The sequence below is a fragment of the Phyllobates terribilis genome, unplaced genomic scaffold (genome assembly GCF_046119375.1).
Source record: "Phyllobates terribilis strain yellow unplaced genomic scaffold, ASM4611937v1 Scaffold_1__5_contigs__length_1240528914, whole genome shotgun sequence".
Lineage (NCBI taxonomy): Eukaryota > Metazoa > Chordata > Amphibia > Anura > Dendrobatidae > Phyllobates > Phyllobates terribilis.
In genome coordinates, this window is record NW_027362761.1 from 979354962 (window position 1) to 979380037 (window position 25076).

General features: G+C 44.7%; 1 protein-coding gene across 1 annotated transcript in view; it reads left to right on the forward strand.

Annotated features, from left to right (window-relative positions):
- Nucleotides 1-13516, forward strand: part of LOC141156828 (cytochrome P450 3A8-like) — a 459870-nt gene extending 446354 nt beyond the window's left edge. The window contains exon 14 of the mRNA XM_073643242.1: nt 8602-13516. Coding sequence (XP_073499343.1) covers nt 8602-8685 — 84 coding nt within the window. The 3' untranslated portion in view covers nt 8686-13516. The remainder of the gene's footprint in view (nt 1-8601) is intronic.
- Nucleotides 13517-25076: the final 11560 nt, after the last annotated feature.

Consider the following 25076-nt stretch of genomic DNA (forward strand, 5'->3'; position numbering starts at 1 on the left):
AAAGCTGACTACAATTAGGAGGAAATGCAATGCCCGTTGGAAGTGTCGTGGAGGTTAGAGGTAATTAAAAACAACATTTCAATGCCCCTTGGAAGAGCTGTGGAGTTCAGAGTGGTTTAACAAGACGCTTTTAATGCCCCTCGGAAGAGACGTGGAGGTCCCAGTAGCTTAACAAGATGGTTTTAATTCCCCTTGGAAAAGTGGTGGAGGTCACAGTAGCTTAACAGGACGGTTTTAATGCCCCTTACAAGAGCCATGCAGTACAGCATATTAAAAACATTATTCCCATTATTGGGGAGTGGGTCTCCCACAGTCTTTGCTTATGCCTTCCAAGCAAAAGCTGACACAAACAAGGACGGAGGAACTTTCAATAATGGCAACATGGACCACGGTCACCCTGGTGGTATAGTGGTGGTGGAGTCTGAGGATAAGTAGAAGAACATAAAACAGCTGAAATGAGGAAGCATATAGCCATGAGTGGGTGTGAAGCGGTGCATGTGAATACACCTCCCGAAATAACACAGTGGATTTGACTTTATGATACTCTGCTGTCATTTGGTGGTGATGAGAAGTCTGGCCCAATCCAGCCCTTGTTAATTTTGATAATAGTCAGCTTGTCAGCATTGTCAGTTGCCAGGCGAGTGCGCTTATCAGTTATAATTCCCCCAGCGGCACTAAAAACACGCTCCGATAACACGCTAGCGGCAGGGCAGGCCAGGACCTCCAAGGCGTACAGAGCGAGTTCATTCCAAGTGTCCAGCTTGGATACCCAATAATTAAAAGGCAGAGAGGAATCACGGAGGACGCTGGTACTCCTTCACCATCTTTTGAAACTTTCCACTACTTGTGAGAGTACCCCGCGCCTCAGGGTCTGTCCGAAGAGAGGGTCTGAGAAAACTATGCCAGAACGTTGACAGTGTTCCCCTGCCTTTGCTGGATTGGAGTTGCGTCTCTCTCGCATGTACGCCTTGGTTGGGCAACGAACTGTGACCTCTGCCGCTAGCGTGTTCAGATGGGAATTTTTTTAACCGTTCTGCAGCAAGGGCCTTCTGGTACTGCCCCATTTTTGTAGAACTCTCCACCTCAGGAATAAGAGAGTGAAAGTTCTCCTTGTAGCGGGGGTTTAAAAGTGTCACCAACCAGTAATGACTGTCACCCAATATTTTGACAACGCGAGGGTCACGGTTAAGGCAGCGTAACATAAATTCAGCTATGTGTGCCAGACTGGTAACGGGCAAGACTTCCATGTCCTCACCAAGATGACGACTGACCATGCTCTCCTCCTCCTCCTCCTCCCCCCTGTCCTCAGGCCACCCACGCTGAACCGACGGTATGACAGTTGTACAGGTACTACCATCTACAGCGCATGATACAAGCTCCTGTTCTTCCTCCTCCTCCTCCTCCTCCTCCTCTCCCTCATTGTCCCCCAATGCACGTTGGGATGAGATGAGGCTGGGCGTTGTGTAATCGACTGCTACGGCTTCTTGATCCATCTCATCATACTTTGGCTGCAATGCCTCCTCTTTTATTCTCTGCAGAGAGCGTTGCAAAAGACAGACAAGTGGAATGCTGACGCTAATGATGGCATCATCGTTACTCACCATCTTGGTGTACTCCTCAAAGTTTGTCAAGATGGTACATATGTCAGACATCCAGGTCCACTCCTGAGGTCTTATGTGTGGAGTCTGACCTGAATATCGACGGCCTTGTTGCAGCTGGTACTCCACAACTGCTCTCTTCTGCTCACAAATCCTATGCAACATGTGGAGGATAGAGTTCCAATGTGTGGGGACATCACACACCAGTCGGTGTGACGGAAGCTGCAAACGCTGCTGCAACACAGCAAGGGCGGCGGAAGCTGTAGCCGACTTGCGAAAATGAGCTGACAGGCGGCGTACTTTGACGAGCAGATCTGGCAACTCGGGGTACAATTTAAGAAACCGCTGAACCACGAGGTTAAGCACATGAGCCAGGCATGGTACGTGTGTGATCTCGCCTCGCTTGTCACACAAGACCATGCTTGGATGTAGGTTCAGCGGTCTCAGCCACAGATCTGCCTGCTCTTTCACAGCTGTCCACAACTCACAAGCAGTGTGAGGTTTCTCACCTAAGCTTATGAGTTTCAGCACAGCCTGTTGCCGCTTGGCGGAGGCAGTACTGCAGTGCTTCCCGCTTGTAACTGATGTGGTGATATCTGAGATGGAGGCTGAACATGAGGAGGAGGAGGAGGAAGATGCGCAGGAGTTGTACACTGTGGGGGCAACTCTGACTGACATAGGGCCCGCAATCCTCGGTGTGGGGAGGATGTGTTCCGTCCCAAGGTCCGACTGGGTCTCGGCTTCCACTACGTTTACCCAGTGTGCCGTCAGGGAGATGTACCGTCCCTGGCCACAAGCACTTGTCCACGTGTCCGTTGTCAGGTGGACTCTCCCAGTAACTGCGTTGTTGAGGGAGTGGCAGGGGTTTGGGCACACCGGGCAAAATAGTGTCGGCTGGGGACCGAGTTCCGAGGGATGGCCACCGCCATAAGGTTGCGGAAGGATTCCGTCTCCACCAGCCTAAAAGGCAGCATTTCCAATGCAAGCAGTCGTGAAATGTGCGAATTTAAGACTGTGGCCTGTGGGGTGTTAGCTGCGAATTTCCGCTTTTGTTCAAAGCTCTAGGATATGGACAATTGAACGCTGCGGTGGGACGTGGACGTGGACGTTGATGCTGTTTCTTGAGAAACTGCCATAACAAGTGAAGACTGAGAGGAGGGGGCATTTTTGCATGCAGTATGGACAGGGGATTGCCTTGCACACACAACAGGGGGTTCTATTGCACGCACAACAGCGGAAGAAGCAGTGGTGACACCCGCTGACACTGGTCGTGGACCCTGGGGTTCGCCCCACAAAGTCGGGTGCTTTGCTGCCATGTGCCTGATCAAGCTGGTGGTGGTCAGGCTGGTAGTTTTGTCACCCCTGCTGATGCTGGCATGGCAGGTGGTACAAATGGCCTTTTTGGGGTTATCAGCAGAGTCTTTAAAAAAATTCCAGACTCTGGAAGACCTACAGGTTGTACTGGCAACGTCCCTCGTGTTGGTGTTACGGGAAACTGTTGCCTGCCTTCTGTGTGCGGACACCACATTGCTTCTTCCTGCCTGTTGGGGTACTCTGCCTCCCTCACCCTGTGTGCTGCTAGCCTCGCTCTGCATGTCCTCCTGCCACGTTGGGTCAGTTACTAGATCATCCACCACTTCCTCCTCTTCCACTTGCGCACCACGATCCTCCTCATCACTTCCTGGCAATTGTGTCTCGTCATCGTCCACGTCTTATGAAAAATGCCAGCGTCGACTACCTGTGGCCGTGGCTGTTCAAATATTTGGGCATCGCTACATGGGACCTCCTCTTCCACCACTTCAAGCGGAGCAGGCGAGGGGCACAAATCTGGAAATGGACCAGTGAACAGCTCTTCAGAGTGTCCAAGTGTGGGATCAGCTGCTGTCTGACGACACTCGGCATGGTGGGAGGAAGGAGCATCAGGGTGAGGAGGAGTATGCGGTCGAGACTCACGGCTACTAAGATTTGACTGTGTGGAAGACAGTCCGGAGGTGGTGGTGCCCAGGTAACTGGAAGTATTATCTGCTATCTAATTAATAACCTGTTCACACTGATCAGTTCGCAATACTGGTGTTGTTCTGTGCTTCCCTAGTAATTTGGTCAAGAAGTGGGAGTGAGAAGATGTAGCTGTTGGTTGTGGAACATTTTCACCTTGGCCACGTCCCCATCCTCTGCACGCACCATCAACAGAACGTCCAGTTCCACGTCCCTTGCCACGCACTTTGCCCATTGTAAAGGAAATAAAATAGCTTACACTCGCACTATCAATGGAAAAAGGGTAATAAAAAGTAGATTAGAACCATGGAAGAGGAAAACCACAGTTCTATTTCTCTGGCCTACACCCAACTCTTTTAAACAATCTGAACAATCAGGGAGAAACTATTACTGTTTTTCTTTACGGAAAAAATGACAAAAGCTGGATAATAGAGATTTTTTACCGTGGAACGGCAAAACCACAGTTATAATTTACTGGTGTATACCAGACTTTTTTAAATATATATATTTGCGGCTGAACAGTGAGCGACACGCTCAAACTGTTTTTTTTTAGATACAAATGGCCCAAAAGTGGATAATACAGAGGTTTGAACCGTGGAACTGCAAAACTGTGTAAGGGCTATTTGACCAAGAAGGAGAGTGATGGGGGGCTACGCCAGATGACCTGGCCTCCACAGTCACCAGACCTGAACCCAATCAAGATTGTTTGGGGTGAGCTGGACCGCAGAGTGAAGGCAAAAGGGCCAACAAGTGCTAAGCATCTCTGGGAACTCCTTCAAGATTGTTGGAAGACCATTTCCGGTGACTACCTCTTGAAGCTCATCAAGAGAATGCCAAGAGTGTGCAAAGCAGTCATCAAAGCAAAAGGTGGCTACTTTGAAGAACCTAGAATATAAGACATATTTTCAGTTGTTTCACTCTTTTTTGTTAAGTATATAATTCCACATGTGTTAATTCATAGTTTTGATGCCTTCAGTGTGAATGTACAATTTTCATAGTCATAAAAATACAGAAAAATCTTTAAATGAGAAGGTGTGTCCAAACTTTTGGTCTGTACTGTATATTTGCGGCTGAACAGTGAGAGACACACTCAAACTGTTTTTTTTTAGATACAAATGGCCCAAAAGTGGATAATACAGAGGTTTGAACCGTGGAACTGCAAAACCACACTTCTGTTTCTCAGGCCTACACCAGACTATTTTCAACAGATATATTTGTGTCTGAAAAATCAGGGAGACACTATTAGTTTTTTTTTTACGGCAAAAAATGCCAAAAGCAGGATAATAGAGATTTTTTACCGTGGAACAGCAAAACCACAGTTATAATTTACTGGTGTATACCAGACTTTTTTAAATATATATATTTGCGGCTGAACAATGAGCGACACACTCAAACTGTTTTTTTTTAGATACAAATGGGCCAAAAGTGGATAATACAGAGGTTTGAAAAGTGGAACTGCAAAACCACACTTCTGTTTGTCTGGCCTACACCAGACTATTTTCAACAGATATATTTGTGTCTGAACTGTCACAGACACACTTTTTTTTGGGGGGGGGGGGACACCAAAAGGTTTATAAGACGGGTATTTGTACAGTGTGAAGGAGGAAAAAAAAAAAGAGGATTTAGATGAAAAAAAAGGATTTTTCCTGGCCCCCAAGACCTGGAGCTAAGTCCAGCAATTTCAGCAACAGGAGCACACAGGACTGTAATGCAGCATTTGCTGGTATAACCACTGCGTCTCCCATACAGCCTGCCTGCCTGCCTGCCCGCCTGATATCTGGGATGGATATTAGTCCTGAGAAGTACTGTTTGTTTGATCTGGCAGCCTTTACAGACCCTACACTAACTATTTTGCAGTATATATCTCTCCCTAAATCAGCAGCGCTGTCCCTACACTGTCTGATCCCAGCCGTCTGTGTCCAAGATGGCGGCGCCCGGTTTTAAATACTCGAGGTGACGCTGTGCAGCCAGCCAATCACTGTAATGCCCACAACCAACATGGCTACAGCATTACAGTGACTGGCTGGCAATCCCTGCATGTTCATTGGCTCTGTAAAGAGCGCCAAACATGCAGTGCGGAGACCTGAGCTCCCGCCCGAGTAACCTGGAAATGCTCGGTGCTCGCCGAACATCCCAAGTAGCGTGATGCTCGGGCGAGTACCGAGCAGTGTCGAGCATGTTCGCTCAACACTACTTAAAACATTCTCTCTCATTATTCTGGCATTTGGCAAATATTAACAATTATGGTAATCCTAATTGACCTAAAATGGGAAAAGTTTATTCTGATTTCATGTCAGATATTGAGAAAAACATGCATATGTGTCTTTTTAGATAGTGTATGTAAACTTCTGGTTTCAACTGTATAGATATGTGTATATATACAGCATGCATTTGGGGGCACTGTATATATTTTATTTCTATATGTGTTCAGTGGGGTACTCCTTTAGAGTATATATATATATATATATATATATATATACTGTATATATATATATATATATATATATATATATATATATTTATATATACTGAAGGGACATGGTGTGTATTTTTAATATACCAGGGGGCACGGATATTCAGGGGGCACTGTGCATAATTTTTTTAATATATTCTTTAAGCACTGTGTGTATTTTTATATAAACGATACAGGAGGTATATCATAAGTCTTAAGATATTAAAGGTGCCAAGTGTATGTATTTTGGTCACTTGTACAAAAATTATCTATAGGAGTACTCTGGGGTAATTTTTTTTCATCAGGGGTGCCCCAAAGTTGAAAAGTTTTGGAAATACTGGACTAGATAATCACTTGTGGGCCAAACATTCATGATTCCAGAGAATCCCCAGCACTGTGCGACATTTGTGTGTGAGGACTGCCATCTACTGTTCAAATGAGACCCTGAGGGACTGACTGGAAGAGGGAGAGTTTCAGGAAGGACAAGTACCGGGTCAGATGACCTTGAGGACGCAGTTTCCTGGTATAAAAAGTCACTGAAAACCAAAACGGGAGTGAATTTGGCACCAAGAGAAGAGACTGTCAGGACGTGTGTTGATGAAGACACTGAGGCCGGAGTGTCACACCGTGACAAGAAGTGTGAACCAGCAGATTTGGAAGCAGAACTCAGGCGGCGCCAGTCAAGCTTCGGAACCCAGATGCCACCAGTCAAGGCCCAAAGACCAGACCTGCGCCAGGCAAGCTCCGGAACCCATGCTACGCCAGTCTAGGCCCTGAGACCAGACCTGCGCCTGTTGAGATCCGGTGCCCAGACTACACCAGTCAAGAGCCGAGGCCCAGCCCTCATCCCACCGGATACAGGAGATATCTGCCATCTTTCAAGCAGCAAAGATCCGTGAGGAAACTCCGTTTAGGGGTGGACTCCTGCGGTGGTGAATGAGAGATGCAAGTGAGTCTGTCATGAGGACTTACAACCAAGTGGGAAGAACCGGAGACCCTTGTTAGGGGCCTGTGATAAGGAAGAAGCAGTTCAGTGATTCTCATAGTACTGAGATCATTATCCCTGTTAGAAAGTTATAAGAATATATCACAAGAGAGACTGTTGCAATAGTTAGAGTGAACCTGAGGATTCATTGTATATTTCACGCTGTAATTACTCTGCTTTGTATTATTCACCATTACTATAGTTACCACAATTTCCTGCCACCATAGAGTATTAAACGGTTTAATTGTTTACTTCCACCTTGTCCCTCACTGCGTGTTGCATCCGGTCACCTGCTTACACATGCAAGTCAAAGAGTGTGTGGAAATCATCGGACTGCATTCGGCTGACATCTGAGTGCAGTCCTATTTCTGTGCACTGACACAATGGAGAAGATGGTGAAATTTTGTTCTCCATCTTCTCCTCAGTGTGCTCTGATTCTCTCATACGAGATCATCGGATTACACTATGCTGACACTCTGGTCAAAGTTTGATCAGAGTGTCATTTGCATAATCGACCCGATTCTCTCAGATGAGAGAATCTACGGCCATCCTCACCTGTTTTAGAGCTTTCAAGCGCTGCTCTAAAGCTGGTCAGATCGCTGAATCTGGTGTCCTGCCTTACCCCGAAGCTATAGTAGTAATGCTGCCTCTGTTTGGAGAATAGGAGAGTGCACAGTTCTGGCCAGTGACGCATTCATGCTGCCAGCCTGTACGGTTGATCTTCAGGAGCCCACCTCCCCCTATCAAGTGGAAGGCAATGGAGCAGTGCCCTCCTGAGAATAATGGGAATATGTCAGTAAGATTAGCCCTAGGCAAGCATAGGTGCTGTAGGCTAGAGCTGTGATAAACCTTACAAAGAATGCTTATAAATCTTGAGGCCAGTACCGGAGGGAGAAGCGAAGACGAGCCAGGGACTGCAACTGCACTTATATGCCCATCAGTGCACTTGCAAAGCTAATTTCTATGAATTTATATATGAATTTCACAGCAAGGGAGCATCAAATGCAGACAAAAAGTATACCTGGAAAGGTTTTACACATCTCAACCCTGCAGATTCTCAGATTCCCTTTAAAAAATTATTAACATTTATTACAATTATACAGAAGCTGGTTTTACAAGTCTTAATGCTCGTTCACATGACCATATTCTCAGTCTGAGTGCAGTCTGTGAAAAAACGGACAGAACATGGACCAATGTTATTCAATGAGGCAGTGCAGATGGGTGATTTTTTTCACTGCGTGTGAAACAAATAGCAGCATTCACTAGTTTCTTGCATAACTCAGATTACACTTGCCCATTCAAGTCTATGGGTGAAAAAAAAATCATATGCCATATGGAGCCATAGTATGGCATCTGATTTTTACGGATACATTACTATTTTGTAACATAGGAAACTGTAAATGGTTTTGTGAATGATTAATAGCTGCTGCTATAAAAAAAACGGATTGTATATGGACGGCACACGGATGACAAGTGAGAAATAAAACGTCCCACTTTTCTGGATGAAACTGTAAACGATTTTTATACTCTCATGTGAACCTACCCTTAATCTGATAAATCTAATTTTACAGATACCTCTGGAACTTGACACCGGAGGATTCCTGAATACAACTAAACCTATTATACTCAACCTTGTGTCTAGAGAAGCCTCGTAGACTGAAAGTTAGATGCCGAAGACCGCTGTGGATGGGACACAGATATCTGTACTAAATGGAGAACTAATGAGTTGACTGGAATACACTATAATCAGAAAATGTGCAAAAAGGCGAGGAGCATGGCTGTAAATCTTGCAAATACAAAAGAAAATTGATGAATAGATGCCTGTAACATTCTGTAACAAATCTGTCTCCTACAGCCTTGTCTTCTTCATTGACACATATCAGACCCAGTCTGCAACGTCTGGGCTATGTATGTATGGTACTAAAGAGAATGTGTTTCATTACTGCTGTCCAGAAGATCATGTTTTCTAATTACAGCATGTATAGTTAGTAGCAGAACTTGTGTAAAGCTTCTTGCAGCCACTTACTGGTCAATATGAAATTGTAGAACTGCTTCTTACCTAACTACATATCACTAACTGGCTCTGATTCCTATAAGGGAAATAAATATTATTGATCTTTTGTAAAATTATTTAACCCCTTTAACTCTTCAACCCTGAGCCTGTTTTCACCTTCCTGATCAGGCCAAATTTTACAATTCTGACCAGTGTCACTTTATGTGGTAACAACTCTGGAACGCTTCAACTTATCCCAGTGATTCTGAGATTTTTTTCTCACGACATGTTACTACTTCATGTTAGTGGTAAATTTAGGCCGATATTTTTTGCATTAATTTGTGAAAAAATTGGAAATTTGGCCAAAATTTTGAAAATTTTGCAATTTTAAAACTTTTAATTTTCATGCACTTAAACCAGATAGTTATATCACACAATATAGTTAATAAATAATCTTTGCCACATGTCTATTTTACATAAGAATTATTTGTGAAACATATTTTTTTTTGTTTCAGGAAGTTAGAAGTGTTAGAAGCAATTTCTCAATTTTCCAACAAAATTTACAAAACCAATTTTTGTACTTGGCCACATCACATTTGAAGTGACTTTGAGAGGCCTATATGACAGAAAATAACCAAAAATGACCCCATTCTAAAAAACTGCACCCGTCAAAGTGCTCAAAACCACATTCAAGAAGTTTATTAACCCTTCAGGTGCTTCACAGGAATTAAAGCAACATGGAAGTAAAAAAATACAAATTTTGCTTTTTCCCAAAAAAATTTAGCTTTTTCCCAAAATTTTTCATTTTCACAAGGGTAACAGGAGAAAATAGACTGCACAATTTGTTGTGGAATTTCTCCTGAGTACAATGATACTCCATATGTGTTGGAAAACTACTGTTTGGGCGCACGGCAGGGCTCGGAAAGGATGGAGTATTATTTAACTTTTGGAGCGCAAAATTGACTGGAATAGGTAACGGACACCATGTCGCATTTGCCGAGCCTATGATGTGCCTAAACAGTGGAAACCTCCCAAAAGTGACCACATTTTGGAAACTACAGACCTCAAATAACTTATCTAGAGGTGTGGTGAGCACCTTGAACCCACAAGTGCCTCACAGAATTTTATAACATTGAGCCGTGAAAATGAAAAAAATACACTTTTCCCATAAAAATGTTGGTTTTGCCCCAAATTTTTCATTTTCACAAGGGTAACATGACAAAATGAACTGTTCAATTTGTTGTGCAATTTTTCCTGAGTACACCAATACCCCATATGTGGTAGAAAACTACTGTTTGGGCAAACAAGTCAAGGCTCGCATGGGAAGGAGCGCCAATCTCTGACATCGGAATTTAATGAGCACTGGCAGGGGGGTGCGTCATTCCATATGATGTGATCGCGGGGCACCAATAGGTTGCCATAACAGCTGGGAGTCTGCTGAAAACCTCTGTGTTTGTCATGACGGTTCTCATGTGAAAGCCAACGTTTAGCTGGTGTTCATAGGAGACCATGATTTCACTACACATAGCAGTGCTGATGTATTGCTATGTATGGTACAAGCGATCAGAACTTCAAGTACCCTAAAGGAACTAACAAGTACAGGAAAAAGTGTATTAAAAAATACAAATGTTGAAATCTCCCTCTTTTGCCCCATTAAAAATAAAATCAAAACACAAAAAATACACATATTTGGCATTGCTACGTTCGTAAAAAACTGATCTATCAAAATATAAAAGAAATTAATCCTATTGGTAAACTGTGTAACAAGAAAAGTAATCAAAACACTAGAATTACCTTTTTTGTGCAACATTGATCTACTATTTTTATTATGTAATTGGATGTTACTGTCTGTCCATTGGTATACATATATTTATTTTTTATCTTTAAAATTCCATAATGGCTGATACTTTAGTGTTGTCCATTTCTGGTGGTCATTACTCTATTATATTGTAGAATATATTCATTTGGGAGTTCTCCATTCCCTGGAGGGATTATGGTCTCTGTACACACCCATAGTTTCGGTGTTATGTAATTTCAGTCAGATGCAATAAGAGAAGTTAAAAACATCAAATCTACCCTAAAATTATATTAGATAAAATGTCCACTCAGGGCACAAAAAATAAGCCCACACAGTGCCATATCCAGAAAAATGTAACCCTTGCGGGTCTCTGGAAATAGCGACACATGCAAAGGTTTTTTTTTCTACAAATTTCTGAATTTGTTTTCACCACTTAAATAAAAAAAAACCCTAAACATGTTTTGGTATCTGCATAATCATACTGACCTGGGGAATCATACTGCCAGGTTAGTTTTACCATATAGTGAACATGGTAAATACAAAAAATAATTGTGGAATGGCACTTTTGTGCTATTTTAACACACTTGGAATTTTTTTCCCGCTTTCCAGTGCATCAACCTCCCCCCCACCACCACCACCACTCCCAACGTAATAAAAAACCTTTGGGGGGCATTTAAGGGCTCTCTCACATCTGCGTGTAAAATCAGAGAGTGTAATGTCCTATTTTATGTGAAAAAGTAATGTGTAATTTGATAAAAAAAATCGCATTGCACTCGCAGCAATGTTATTCAATGAGTCAGTGCTGATCTGCGAGTTTTTCCTCAGCTGTAATTGAGCTGAGGAAAAAAATCACAGCATGCTGCGAGTGGCCACGTATATCGGATGAGAGTCGCCAATGCAAGTCAATCTATGCGAGAGAAAAAACAAAAAGCACACGGACCATGCGTGTGCCATCTGATTTCCTTTGAGGCGCACATATCTCAAAGGAAATACAAAATTTCATCAGCCAAGTACGGTAAATCCACAGCCAGAACCCTCAGAATAGATATAAAGGACAAATAGATGTCCTGTAGATATATGATTTCACAAGCCCCTTAGATATAATATGCTTGCACTCTTTTATGTGGCACTAAAAGGTGTTTAGCCTTGTTTAACCTAATAAATGGTTTTAAAAAATGACGTGGAGATTCTCCCTATTTTTGATAACCAGCAAAGGTAAAGCATACAGCTGTGAGATGATATTATCAGGCTGGGACGGTCCATGGTTATTGGGCTCTTCCCAGCCTAAAAATCACAGCCCGCCACAGCCCCAGAAGTGGCGCATCACATTAGATACGCCAGTTCTGTCACTTTGCATGACTCTTCACGATTGTCCCGATGCATTGGCAATCGGGGTAATGGTATTTGGATTTTATGGCAGCTGTGATTTTTCAAAAATCACAGTTGGAATCAAGCCCTGGTTTTAGTAATGGGGAGGTGCCTATAAAAAAATACACATACAGAAGAATTAATTTTATTAGAAAAAACACTCCTTGACACTTTCCCTGGTTCACCAAGTTATTTTAAAAAAAAGCCACTCAGGTCTACCGAGACCGACTTAGTCCACAGAACAGCAGTGACATCAGTAACTATACCGCTCATCAGAGTTACCAGGTCTCACAGAGGACAGCGTGACTCGGGCTGGTATTTTTAGACTTGGAAGGGCCCAATAACCTTCCCAGCCTGATAATATATCAGATTTAACAGAAAGCCTGCCAATAAACATGTCTGACTGAATGTAATGCAGTGCTTGTTTGTGAAAAAATATACAGAGCGACAAAACACTAAACACCTTATGTAAAGGTGCACAGAAACTGAGTCTGATAGGAGCAGACAGAGTTTCTCAGTAAGAGACATTAATCCCTTCATTGCCTTGGCAAGCTGTAAGAGGAGGAGCAACAGAAGAGGACAGGACTGACTGGCTGAGCAAGCTGGAGAAGAGGGGGGAGGAGACAATACTAGAGGACATGAGGGTTGTCAGTTATTACTGAGAAGAGACAGCAGTGAACCAGAAGGCGAGCACAGTGTACAGACTGATAGTTCTGCTGCTCCATGTGAGAGGACAGTGCGCTTTGGAGATGCACTGCAACCACAGACCAGCCAGGGTACCCGGGAATGCCCACTTCCTCCTGGCTTTACATCAAGGAGAAGAACTCTGCCTTGCATCCTTAAGCAACTGAATCCTGAAGCCCCAGGCTGGAAACCTGTGTGATTGCAGAACTGCCACATCAAAGAGTAGCTAGCTGGGACTTGTGGTTCCACTGCGGAGAAATATATAATAGTTACTTATAAGAGAGCATTGCTGGGGCTTGTGGTTCAACACAGTAGGCGTTATAATAGGGCCAGCTGTGGAGAGGATCTTTTTCCTATGGCATGCACCAACGGACTCTGCAAGCCCATCACCCACAGCAACCAGGGGCCAACATTGAACTTTGTTGTTTCCATTGCTGCAGCCATTTATATTTTAAGCAGCATTAGTTAGGAGTGTGCTTGTTGCGATTTAAAGGGAAAGTGTTATCCCTAACATTCAGGTTAACTGCAAATTCCAATATTGTATTTGTATTTGTAGATTGTGTAATACTATTTGTTTTATTGTTACTTGCTATTCCCCTCACACTATTTACCATTTATCCACTTTATAAATAAACCTGTTAATTGTTCCAGCCTCATCTTTTGTGTGTGTATGCGTAGTGTGGACAGGGGTTTCCTGAGTCGACCCCTGGCAGAAGAGGAAGACCCTCTTACATCCCATTACAGCTCCCAGCAAGATTCGGGTGGAGGCACTGCACCATATTGAAGTGAGAACTACCAGACACCCTGCCCACAGAGGTGGCTTAAAGGAATGTTACACCCAAATTAAACACACACAATAAACTTGCAGAATAACAATAATAAAATGCTAGAACAAATACAGTCGCTCTTGCACAAATGAAAATAGAATATATGCAAAAATTGCAAAAATGTGAAAAAATAAATAGATAAATGCAGCATACTACCAGCACAACCAAGGGATCATTAGTTGGATCAAAAGATAAAGATGTGGAGGCAACCTGTGTAAAAATCAAAGAGGCAGATAGGGGTACAGACACCATGCATATCGTCACTAAATGTGTGGCTTCATCATAAGCGCACGTCATCACACCACGCTGGGACTCTGATGTTCTGTGCATGCATCGGCGCTATGACAGAGTAGTGCGTTGCCTTGCTGATGTAGTTGTCGGGATCCAGGATTAGGTGAGTATATGATTTTTTTAATTAAAACTTCTGGTGTGTTGTGGGGGCATCATAAACAATGGAGGACCCTAATACATGGCATGGGGGATCCTGACACCGTGCAGAGAGGCCATCATACAATTTAGGAACTAATACATGGGGCATTATACAGCTTGGGGACTAATGCAAGGACCATTATACAGCTTGGGGACTAAAGCAGAGGCCATTATACAGCTTGGAGACTAATGCAAGTGCCATCATACAGCTTGAGGACTAATGGAGGGGCCATTATACAGCTTGGGGACTAATGTGTGGGGCCACTATACAATTTGGGGACTAATGTGGGGGCCATTATACAGCTTGGGTACTAATGCAAGGGTCATTATACAGTTGGGGTCTAATGTGGGGCCATTATACAGTTTGGGGACTAATGTGGGAGCCACTATATAGCTTAGGGACTAATGCAGGGGTCATTATACAGCATCGAGATTCTATACTTGGTTTGAACAGTCCTTCTGTATTTATAGAGTCCTTTAACCCCTTTTACGACCTATGACATATAGGTATGTCATAGGTCGCCTGCCCCTTTTTCATCAGCTGACATGTGCCCCTAACAGCCGCAGGTGGAATCATGATCCACCCGTGGCTGTTAATATGTTAAATGCCGCTGTCAATCTCTGACAGTGGCATTTAACATGATCTGCATGAGACCCCTGTGGTTGTCATTGCCGAAGTTTATTTACAAACTATGGATTTTTGTTTCACCACACAAATAAAAAAGAACCCATACATGTTTGGTATGAACTATCATAATGGCAGGTCAGTTTTAGCATTTAGTGAACATGGCAAAAAAAAAAAAAAAAAACAATTGTGGAGTTGCACTTTTTTTTGCAATTTCTCCGCACTTGGATTTTTTTTCCTGTTTTCCAGTACACTATATGGTAAATTCAATGGTTTGTTCAAAAGTACAACTCGTCCCGCAAAAAATAAACCCTCACATGGCCATATTGATGGGAAAATAAAAAAGTTATGGCTCTGAGAAGGGGAGCAAAAAATGAAAACGCAAAAACATTGCTGATTTGGTTAATGATGGAGAACCAGAGCTCAATAAAACGGTTTATGCTGTAAACATAGGGCTATTACTTTGCATCAATAGAGAATAGAAGTCTATCTAGGCAGTGTCAGACTGAAGGACATTGGACCCACCAGAGGATTTGATTCTGAGGGCCCACCTTTCTCTCCCACTCAAGAGCCCCATAGTAGCTGCAAGATTTGCACTATGAACTCTCCTGAAGGAGAAGCCAGGGCCCACCAGAGGATTCTCAAGTCCTCTGGTGGGCCAGTCCCACCCTGTATCTAAGGGTATGAGGTTTTGGAGCAGAAACAGAAACTCTCCGTATTCTATGCAAAAATTGGAGTGTCCGCTCCAAAAACATACCCTTAGAATTTAATCTGAACAATTAAAGGGAATGTATCAGCAGTTTCTTGAAATGTAATCTGACAGCAGCACGAGGTAGGGACAGAGACCTTGATTCCAGCAATGTGTCACTGAGTTTACTGGGCGCAGCAGCTATGATAGAATCACAATTTTCTCTGCAGCAGATATAGAAGAGCTCAGATGTTGTGTCCTGTGTAACCCCATCAACACCACTGATTAGCAGCTTTCTGTGTATATTGTAGAGTGGCAGAAAGCAGTTAATCAGTGCTGGGAGCGTTGTTGGACCAGGAGACACAAGTCAGTTGTCTTCTAGTGATAATTAGCGGCGGAACCGATGGAAGTTGGAGGTGCCAGCTTTCAGATTGTTGAGAGGAGACATTGAAATGATCTTGGACTCTGCTACTACTGTGGTTGCACCGGGCATCTTCTCAAGGACTGCTCAATATGCCTTCAAGCATTCAGGTTGTCAGGAAAACACCTAAGCCTGGGTGATTGTCAAGAAGGTCACCCAGACTTCCAGGTACCTTTTTACTCCTCAGATAAAGAATGTGGAACTACTTTTCCAGAACCAGTCAGTATCAGCAGTAGCTTTCATTGATTTTGAGTCTGTTGCCAACTTCATCAATTCAGAACTGGTCCTGAGATTAGGATTAGGCCACGGCCCCACTATCAGTATTTGGCCACTGCCCCATTATCAGTATTTGGTCAGTATTCGGTCAGTATTTTTTCTCAGGAGTGGGTGATAAATGCAGAATTGGTGCACTTGTTTCTATTATACCTTTTCTCTGATTGTTCCTCACCTGGTTTTGCCTCCCACTCCTGAGAAAAAATACTGACTGAATACTCACCTGATAGTGGGGCTGTGGCCTTAAAGGGTGAACACTTCACTCTCAGTTCACCTCCTGTTTGATTTGGATAATTTGGTTGCTGGGTTGATTTTCGGGTTTTCATGGCTTATTTTGCATTTTATTGCATGAAATAAGTATTTGATCACATACTAGCCTGCAAGATTTCTGGCTCTCACAGACCTATTAATTTTTCTTTAAGAAGCCTTCCTCCTCCAGGATTGTGTCCACAGTTCAGGACCCGATCCTTTGTCTACCCTTATTCACACACTGAGGTCAACTTTGACACATGGTAAGGTTTTTAATGGGTTCACCTTGCCGTGGTGTTAAAGCTTTCATGCTATTTTTGATCAAAAACAGTGATACTAAGAACACTACTTTATTTAAATATAATTTTCCTTTTTATTTATTTATTTATTTATTTACAGCAGGGTTTATGTTTATTTTGCTTCTTGTAGTTTTTTTTCTGATTTATGGCTATTGTGAACATGCGTTTATGTGCTGTATGTACAGTACAGACCAAAAGTTTGGACACACCTTCTCATTTAAAGATTTTTCTGTATTTTCTATGAAAATTGTACATTCACACTGAAGGCATCAAAACTATGAATTAACACATGTGGAATTATATACTTTAACAAAAAAGTGTGAAACAACTGAAAATATGTCTTATATTCTAGGCTCTTCAAAGTAGCCACCTTTTGCTTTGATGACTGCTTTGCGCACTCTTGGCATTCTCTTGATGAGCTTCAAGAGGTAGTCACCGGAAATGGTCTTCCAACAATCTTGAAGGAGTTTCCAGAGATGCTTAGCACTTGTTGGCCCTTTTGCCTTCACTCTGCGGTCCAGCTCACCCCAAACCATCTCGAATGGGTTCAGGTCTTGTGACTGTGGAGGCCGGGTCATCTGGCATAGCACCCCATCACTCTCCCTCTTGGTCAAATAGCTCCTAAACAGCCTGGAGGTGTGTTTGGGGTCATTGTCCTGTTGAAAAATACATGATGGTCCAACTAAACGCAAACCGGATGGAATAGCATGCCGCTGCAAGATGCTGTGGTAGCCATGCTGGTTCAGTATGCCTTCAATTTTGAATAAATCCCCAACAGTGTCAACAGCAAAGCACCCCCACACCATCACACCTCCTCCTCCATGCTTCACGGTGGGAACCAGGCATGTAGAGTCCATCCGTTCACCTTTTCTGCGTCGCACAAAGACACGGTGGTTGGAACCAAAGATTTCAAATTTGGACTCATCAGACCAAAGCACAGATTTCCACTGGTCTAATGTCCATTCCTTGTGTTCTTTAGCCCAAACAAGTCTCTTCTGCTTGTTGCCTGTCCTTAGCAGTGGTTTCCTAGCAGCTATTTTACCATGAAGGCCTGCTGTACAAAGTCTCCTCTAAACAGGTGTTGTAGAGATGTGTCTTCTGCTAGAACTCTGTGTGGCACTGACCTGGTCTCTAATCTGAGCTGCTGTTAACCTGCGATTTCTGAGGCTGGTGACTCGGATAAACTTATCCTAAGAAGCAGAGGTGACTCTTGGTCTTCCTTTCCTGGGGCGGTCCTCATGTGAGCCAGTTTCTTTGTAGCGCTTGATGGTTTTTGCAACTGCACTTGGGGACACTTTCAAAGTTTGCCCAATTTTTCAGACTGACTGACCTTTATTTCTTAAAGTAATGATGGCCACTCGTTTTTCTTTATTTAGCTGCTTTTTTCTTGCCATAATACAAATTCTAACAGTCTATTCAGTAGGACTATCAGCTGTGTATGCACCTGACTTCTGCACAACACAACTGATAGTCCCAACACCATTTATAAGGCAAGAAATCCCACTTATTAAACCTGACTGGGCACACCTGTGAAGTGAAAACCATTTCCGGTGACTACCTCTTGAAGCTCATCAAGAGAATGCCAAGAGTGTGAAAAGCAGTCATCAAAGCAAAAGGTGGCTACTTTGAAGAACATAGCATATAAGACATATTTTCAGTTGTTTCACACTTTTTTGTTAAGTATATAATTCTACATGTGTTAATTCATAGTTTTGATGCCTTCAGTGTGAATGTACAATTTTCAAAGTCATGAAAATACAGAAAAATCTTTAAATGAGAAGGTGTGTCCAAACTTTTGGTCTGTACTGTATATCAACTTAAATCAAGCTCAAATTTTGCGTTTTTACTTATTGAATTAGTCAAATTTTACAACTGCCAAGTGCTTCTAACAGAAATGTTACTCCTGTCAGGGACTGGAATATATTTCTGGCAAACTTTACGCCATGTAAATTTTGAGGAATTAGAAAGGTGGGCTTAGCCACACCCCATCCCCTGCCCATTTTGGCGGAGTTGGCCGGAACATGAGTAAAAATACCAACTTTGAGTTGCGCAAACAATTGTGCGAATTTTGCAGCTGTTTAGCTGGTTTACGCCAGAAAACAGGAAAAACACCTTTAGGAATTGAGTCTTTAGTGTATATACTGTGAACCTTTTCTTTCATTCACACTACATGTAACTCACTAACATGATGTGAACAAGGTGTGGTAGATCGGTTCACTTGGCTGCACGTAGAGGTAGACACAGGAAGACTGTCTCTTTAACCCCTTAAGGACAGAGCCACTTTATAGGTTAATGACCAGTAGTGTTGAGCGAGCACTAAAATGCTCGGGTGCTCGAAGCTTGGGCCGAGCTCACCGTGATACTCATTTGCTCGACCCGAGCAACGAGCCCAATGTTAGTCTATGGGAGACCCGAGCATTTTTGCGGCGGCACCCCCGGCAGTCTGTAGAAAGCCTAAAAAGTGCCCAAAACGATAGTGACAGTGCTCAAAAGACATGGGGAACAGCATGGGCATCGCCCCAAGAAGCATTTCTGACCCCCAGGTCACTGCTGTCAACAACGTGGTCAGAGGTATTAAGCCAGTTTAACGGGCTCACAATAATACGTTCAAAAACTAAACTGAAACGGTTTTCCTGTGAAATATGTTAAGGGACTTCCTTTCCAGGGTAAAGACTTGTGTATAAGGTAAAATAAATAACCAAAAACAAAAATACTCCTCCACACCATGGGCTATGTTCACAAGTAGCATTTTTTATGTGTTTTGCACTTTTGTATTGCTTTCAACCGCGACAAATGCATTCATCGGGAAATATCATTTTGACATTTTACAATCTTATCTGGCCATGTGGTGTATGACACATGCATACAGTGCTAAAAAGAACACCATGGGGAAGACCCCTGGAAGCATCTCTGACACCCAAGTCACTGCCTAAAAGTGTGCCCATCAGAAGTGATCCTTTCCGCATCAGAAGGTGCAGACTTGCAACTATCCCCAAGCAAGTCCTTGTCCCAGGGCAGTGTTCAATTGTACCTCCCCCATTCCTTGCAATGCAAGCACAAGTATGCAGCCTGCCACTCACCCACCCCCAGGCTGCAATACCATACTGCTAGCTTGCTTTAACTTGAAATGGGGCCTTTTAGTTTGGAGGAGGCCGAAGCTGGCCACTACCTCATGGCTGCTTCGGCAGCGAGGTATCCATACTCAGTCCCCAGCCGCCCGGCGGCCGGGTGTCCACGCTCGGACCCCAGCCGCCCTGCGGCCGGGTGTCCACACACAGTCCCCAGCCGCCTTTGGGCGGCCGGGTGTCCATAAACGGTCCCCAGCCGCCCCTATTTCTCCTTCAAACTTCCCCCACACTTTTCTTAGCCTGGCCTGCTTTAGGGCAGCATTGGACGAGCCCACCAGAGAACCAGACTCCTCCGGTGGGCCCTGGCTTCTCCATCAGGGGAGTTGAGAGTGCCAAGGTGAGGAGAATGATGATGATGATAGAAGTTAGCATCTGCTTTGTTTTCTTGGAATGCAAGCGTAAGTGTGCAACCAGCCACCCACCCACCCCCAGGCTGCAATACCATACTGCTAGCTTGCACTAGAAATGGGGCCTTTTAGTTTGGAGGAGGCAGAAGCTGGCCACTACCTCATGGCTGCTTCGGCAGCGAGGTATCCATACTCAGTCCCCAGCCACCCGCGGCCGGGTGTCCTCACACAGTCCCCAGCTGCCTGGGGGCGGCCGGGTGTCTATAAACAGTCCCCAGCCGCCCCTATTTCTCCTTCAAGCTTCCACCATACTTTTCTTAGCCTGGCCTGCTTTAGGGCAGCATTGGACGAGCCCACCAGAGAACCAGACTCCTCCGGTGGGCCCTGGCTTCTCTATCAGGGGAGTTGAGAGTGCCAAGGTGAGGAGCATGATGATGATGATAGAAGTTAGCGTCACCCTGGTGGTATAGTGGTGGTGAAGGCTGAGGATAAGGAGAAGAGCAAAATACAGCCGAAATGAGGAAGCGTATACCCATGTGTGGGTGTGAAGCGGTGCATGGGAATACACCTCCCAAAATAACACAGTGGATTTGACTTTATGTTACTCTGCTGTCATATGGTGGTGATGAGAAGTCTGGCCCAATCCAGCCCTTGTTCATTTTGATAAGAGTCAGCTTGTCAGCATTGTCAGTTGACAGGCGAGTGCGCTTATCTGTTTTAATTCCCCCAGCGGCACTAAAAACACTCTCCGATAACACGCTAGCGGCAGGGCAGGCAAGGACCTCCAAGGCATACAGAGCGAGTTCATTCCAAGTGTCCAGCTTGGATACCCAAAAATTAAAAGGCCCAGAGGAATCACGGAGGACGCTGGTACGGTCGGCAAGGTACTCCATCACCATCTTTTGAAACTTTCCACTCCTTGTAAGAGTACCCCGCACCTCAGGGCCTGTAAGATGGGCGGGTATCAGAAAACTGTCCCAGAACATTGACAGTGTTCCACTGCCTCTGCTGGATTGGAGTTGCGTCTCTCTCACCTGTACGCCTTGGTTGGGCAACGAACTGTGACCTCTGCCGCTAGCGTGTTCAGATGGGAATTTTTTTAACAGTTCTGCAGCAAGGGCCTTCTGGTACTGCCCCATTTTTGTAGACCTCTCCACCTCAGGAATAAGAGAGTGAAGGTTCTCCATGTAGAGGGGGTCTAAAAGTGTCACCAACCAGTAATGACTGTCATCCAACATTTTGACAATGCGAGGGTCACGGTTAAGGCAGCGTACCATAAAGTCAGCCATGCGTGCCAGACTGGTAACGGGCAAGACTTCCGTGTCCTCACCAAGATGACGACTGACCATGCTCTCCTCCTCCTCCTCCTCCTCCTCCCCCCTGTCCTCAGGCCACCCACGCTGAACCGACGGTATGACAGTTGTACAGGTACTACCGTCTACAGCACATGATAGCAGCTCCTGTTCTTCCTCCTCCTCTCAATCATTGTCCCCCAATGCACGTTGGGATGAGATGAGGCTGGGCTCTGTGTAATCGCCCGCTACGGCTTCTTGGTCCATCTCATCATACTCTGGCTGCAATGCCTCCTCTTTAATTCTCTGCAGAGAGTGTTGCAAAAGACAGACAAGTGGGATGCTGATGCTAATGATGGCATCATCGCCACTCACCATCTTGGTGAACTCCTCAAAGTTTGTCAGGATGGTACATATGTCAGACATCCAGGTCCACTCCTGAGGTCTTATGTGTGGAGTCTGACCTGAATATCGATGGCCTTGATGCAGCTGGTACTCCACAACTGCTCTCTTCTGCTCACAAATCCTTTGCAACATGTGGAAAGTAGAGTTCCAACGTGTGGGGACATCACACACCAGTCGGTGTGCCGGAAGATGCAAACACTGCTGCAACACAGGAAGGGCAGCGGAAGCTGTAGCCGACTTACGAAAATTAGCTGACAGACAGCCTACTTTCACGAGCAGATCTGGCAACACGGGGTACAATTTAAGAAACCGCTGAACCACGAGGTTAAGCACATGAGCCAGGCATGTTACGTGTGTGATCTCGCCTCGCCTCAGAGCCACCACCAAGTTACGGCCATTGTCACACACGACCATGCCTGGATGTAGGTTCAGTGGTCTCAGCCACAGATCTGTCTGCTCTTTCACAGCTGTCCACAACTCACAAGCAGTGTGAGGATTATCACCTAAGCTTATGAGTTTCAGCACAGCCTGTTGCCACTTGGCTGTGGCAGTACTGCAGTGCTTCCAGCTTGTAACTGATGTGGTGATATCTGAGATGGAGGCTGAACATGAGGAGGAGGAGGATGATGCGCAGGAGCTGTACACTGTGGGGGCAACTCTGACTGACATAGGGCCCGCAATCCTCGGTGTGGGGAGGATGTGTTCCGTCCCAAGGTCCGACTGGGTCCCGACTTCCACTATGTTTACCCAGTGTGACGTCAGGGAGATGTACCGTCCCTGGTCACAAGCACTTGTCCATGTGTCCGTTGTCAGGTGGACTCTCCCAGTAACTGCGTTGCTGAGGGCAAGGCAGATGTTTTGGGACACGTGCATGTGTAGTGCGGGGATGGCTCACCGGGCAAAATAGTGTCGACTGGGGATCGAGTACCGAGGGACGGCCACCACCATAAGGTTGCGGAAGGATTCCGTCTCCACCAGCCTAAAAGGCAGCATTTCCAATGTAAGCAGTCGTGAAATGTGCAAATTTACGACTGTGGCCTGTGGGGCGTTAGCTGCAAATTAGCGCTTTCATTCAAAGCTCTAGGATATGGACAATTGAACGCTGCGGTGGGACGTGGACGTGGACGTGGACGTTGATGCTGTTTCTTGAGAAACTGCCATAACAAGTGAAGACTGAGAGGAGGGGGCATCTTTGCATGCAGTATGGACAGGGGATTGCCTTGCAAGCACAACAGGGGGTTCTATTACACGCACAAGAGCGGAATAAGCAGTGGTGACACTCGCTGACACTGGTCGTGGACCCTGGGGTTCGCCCCACAAAGTCGGGTGCTTTGCTGCCATGTGCCTGATCAAGCTGGTGGTGGTCAGGCTGGTAGTTTTGTCACCCCTGCTGATGCTGGCATGGCAGGTGGTACAAATGGCCTTTTTGGGGTTATCAGCAGAGTCTTTAAAAAAATTCCAGACTCTGGAAGACATACTGGTTGTACTGGCAACGTCCCTCGTGTTGGTGTTACGGGGAACTGTTGCCCATCTTCTGTGTGCAGCCACCACACTGCTTCTTCCTGCCTTTTGGTGTACTCTGCCTCCCTCCCCCTGTGTGCTGCTGGCCTCGCTCTGCGTGTCCTCCTGCCACGTTGGGTCAGTTACTAGATCATCCACCACCTCCTCTTCTTCCACTTGCGCACCACGATCCTCCTCCTCACTTCGTGGCAATTGTGTCTCGTCATCGTCCACCACTTGTGACAAATTGCCAGTGCCGACTTCCTGTGGCTGTGGCTGTTCAAATATTTGGGCATCGCTACATGGGATCTCCTCTTCCACCACTTCAAACGGAGCAGGCAAGGGGCACAAATATGGAAATGGACCAGTGAACAACTCTTCAGAGTGTCCAAGTGTGGGTTCAGTAGCTGTCTGACGACACTCGGCATGGTGGGAGGAATTAGTGAGGGTGAGGAGTGAGGAGGAGTATGCGGTCGAGACTCACGGCTACTAAAACTTGTCCGTGTGGAAGACAGACCGGAGGTGGTGGTGCCCAGGTACCTGGAAGTATTATCTGCTATCCAATTAATAACCTGTTCACACTGATCAGTTCGCAATACTAGTGTTGTAGTGTGCTTCCCTAGTAATTCGGTCAAGAAGTGGGAGAGAGAAGATGTGGCTGTTGGTTGTGGCACATTTTCACCTTGGCCAGGGCCCCGTCCTCTATACACACCATCACCAGAACGTCCAGTTCCACGTCCCTTGCCACGCGCCTAGCCTTGCCCTTGCCCATTGTAAATGAAGTAAAATAGTTTACACTCGCACTATTAATGGAAAAAGAGTTTTAAAAAGGAGATTGGAACCGTGGAAGAGGAAAACCACAGTTCTATTTGTCTGGCCTACACCAGAATCTTTTAAACAGTTATATTTGTGAGTGAACAGACAGGGAGACACTATTACTGTTTTTTTTTACGTAAAACAGGCCAAAAGCTGGAAAATACGGAGATTTGAACCATGGAACTGCAAAACCACAGTTCTAATTTACTAGCGTATACCAGACTTTTTTAAATAGATATATTTGGGGCTGAACAGTCAGCGACACACTCAAACTGTTTTTTTTATGTAAAACAGACCCAAAAGTGGATAATACAGAGATTTGACCCTTGGAACTGCAAAACCACAGTTATAGTTACGTGGCGTACACCAGACTCTTTTAAACAGATATATTGGTGTCTGACCAGTCAGGGAGACACTATTAATGTTTTTTTTACGGCAAAAAATGCCAAAAACAGGATAATTCAGACATTTGACCCGTGGAACTGCAAAACCACAGTTCTATTTTTCTGGCTTACACCAGACTCTTTTAAACAGATATATTGGTGTCTGAACAGTCAGGGAGACACTATTACTGTTTTTTTTTACGGCAAAAATGCCAAAGGCAAGATAATACAGAGATTTGACCCGTGGAACTGCAAAACCACAGTTATAGTTATGGGACGTACACCAGACTCTTTTAAACAGATATATTGGTGTCTGAACAATCAGGGAGACACTATTGCTGGGTTTTTTTATGGTAAAAAAATGCCAAAAACAGGATAATACAGAGATTTGATCCGTGGAACTGCAAAACCACAGTTATAGTTATGTGGCGTACACCAGACTCTTTTAAACAGATATATTGGTGTCTGACCAGTCAGGGAGACACTACTACAGCTTTTTTTACGGCAAAAAATGCCCAAAA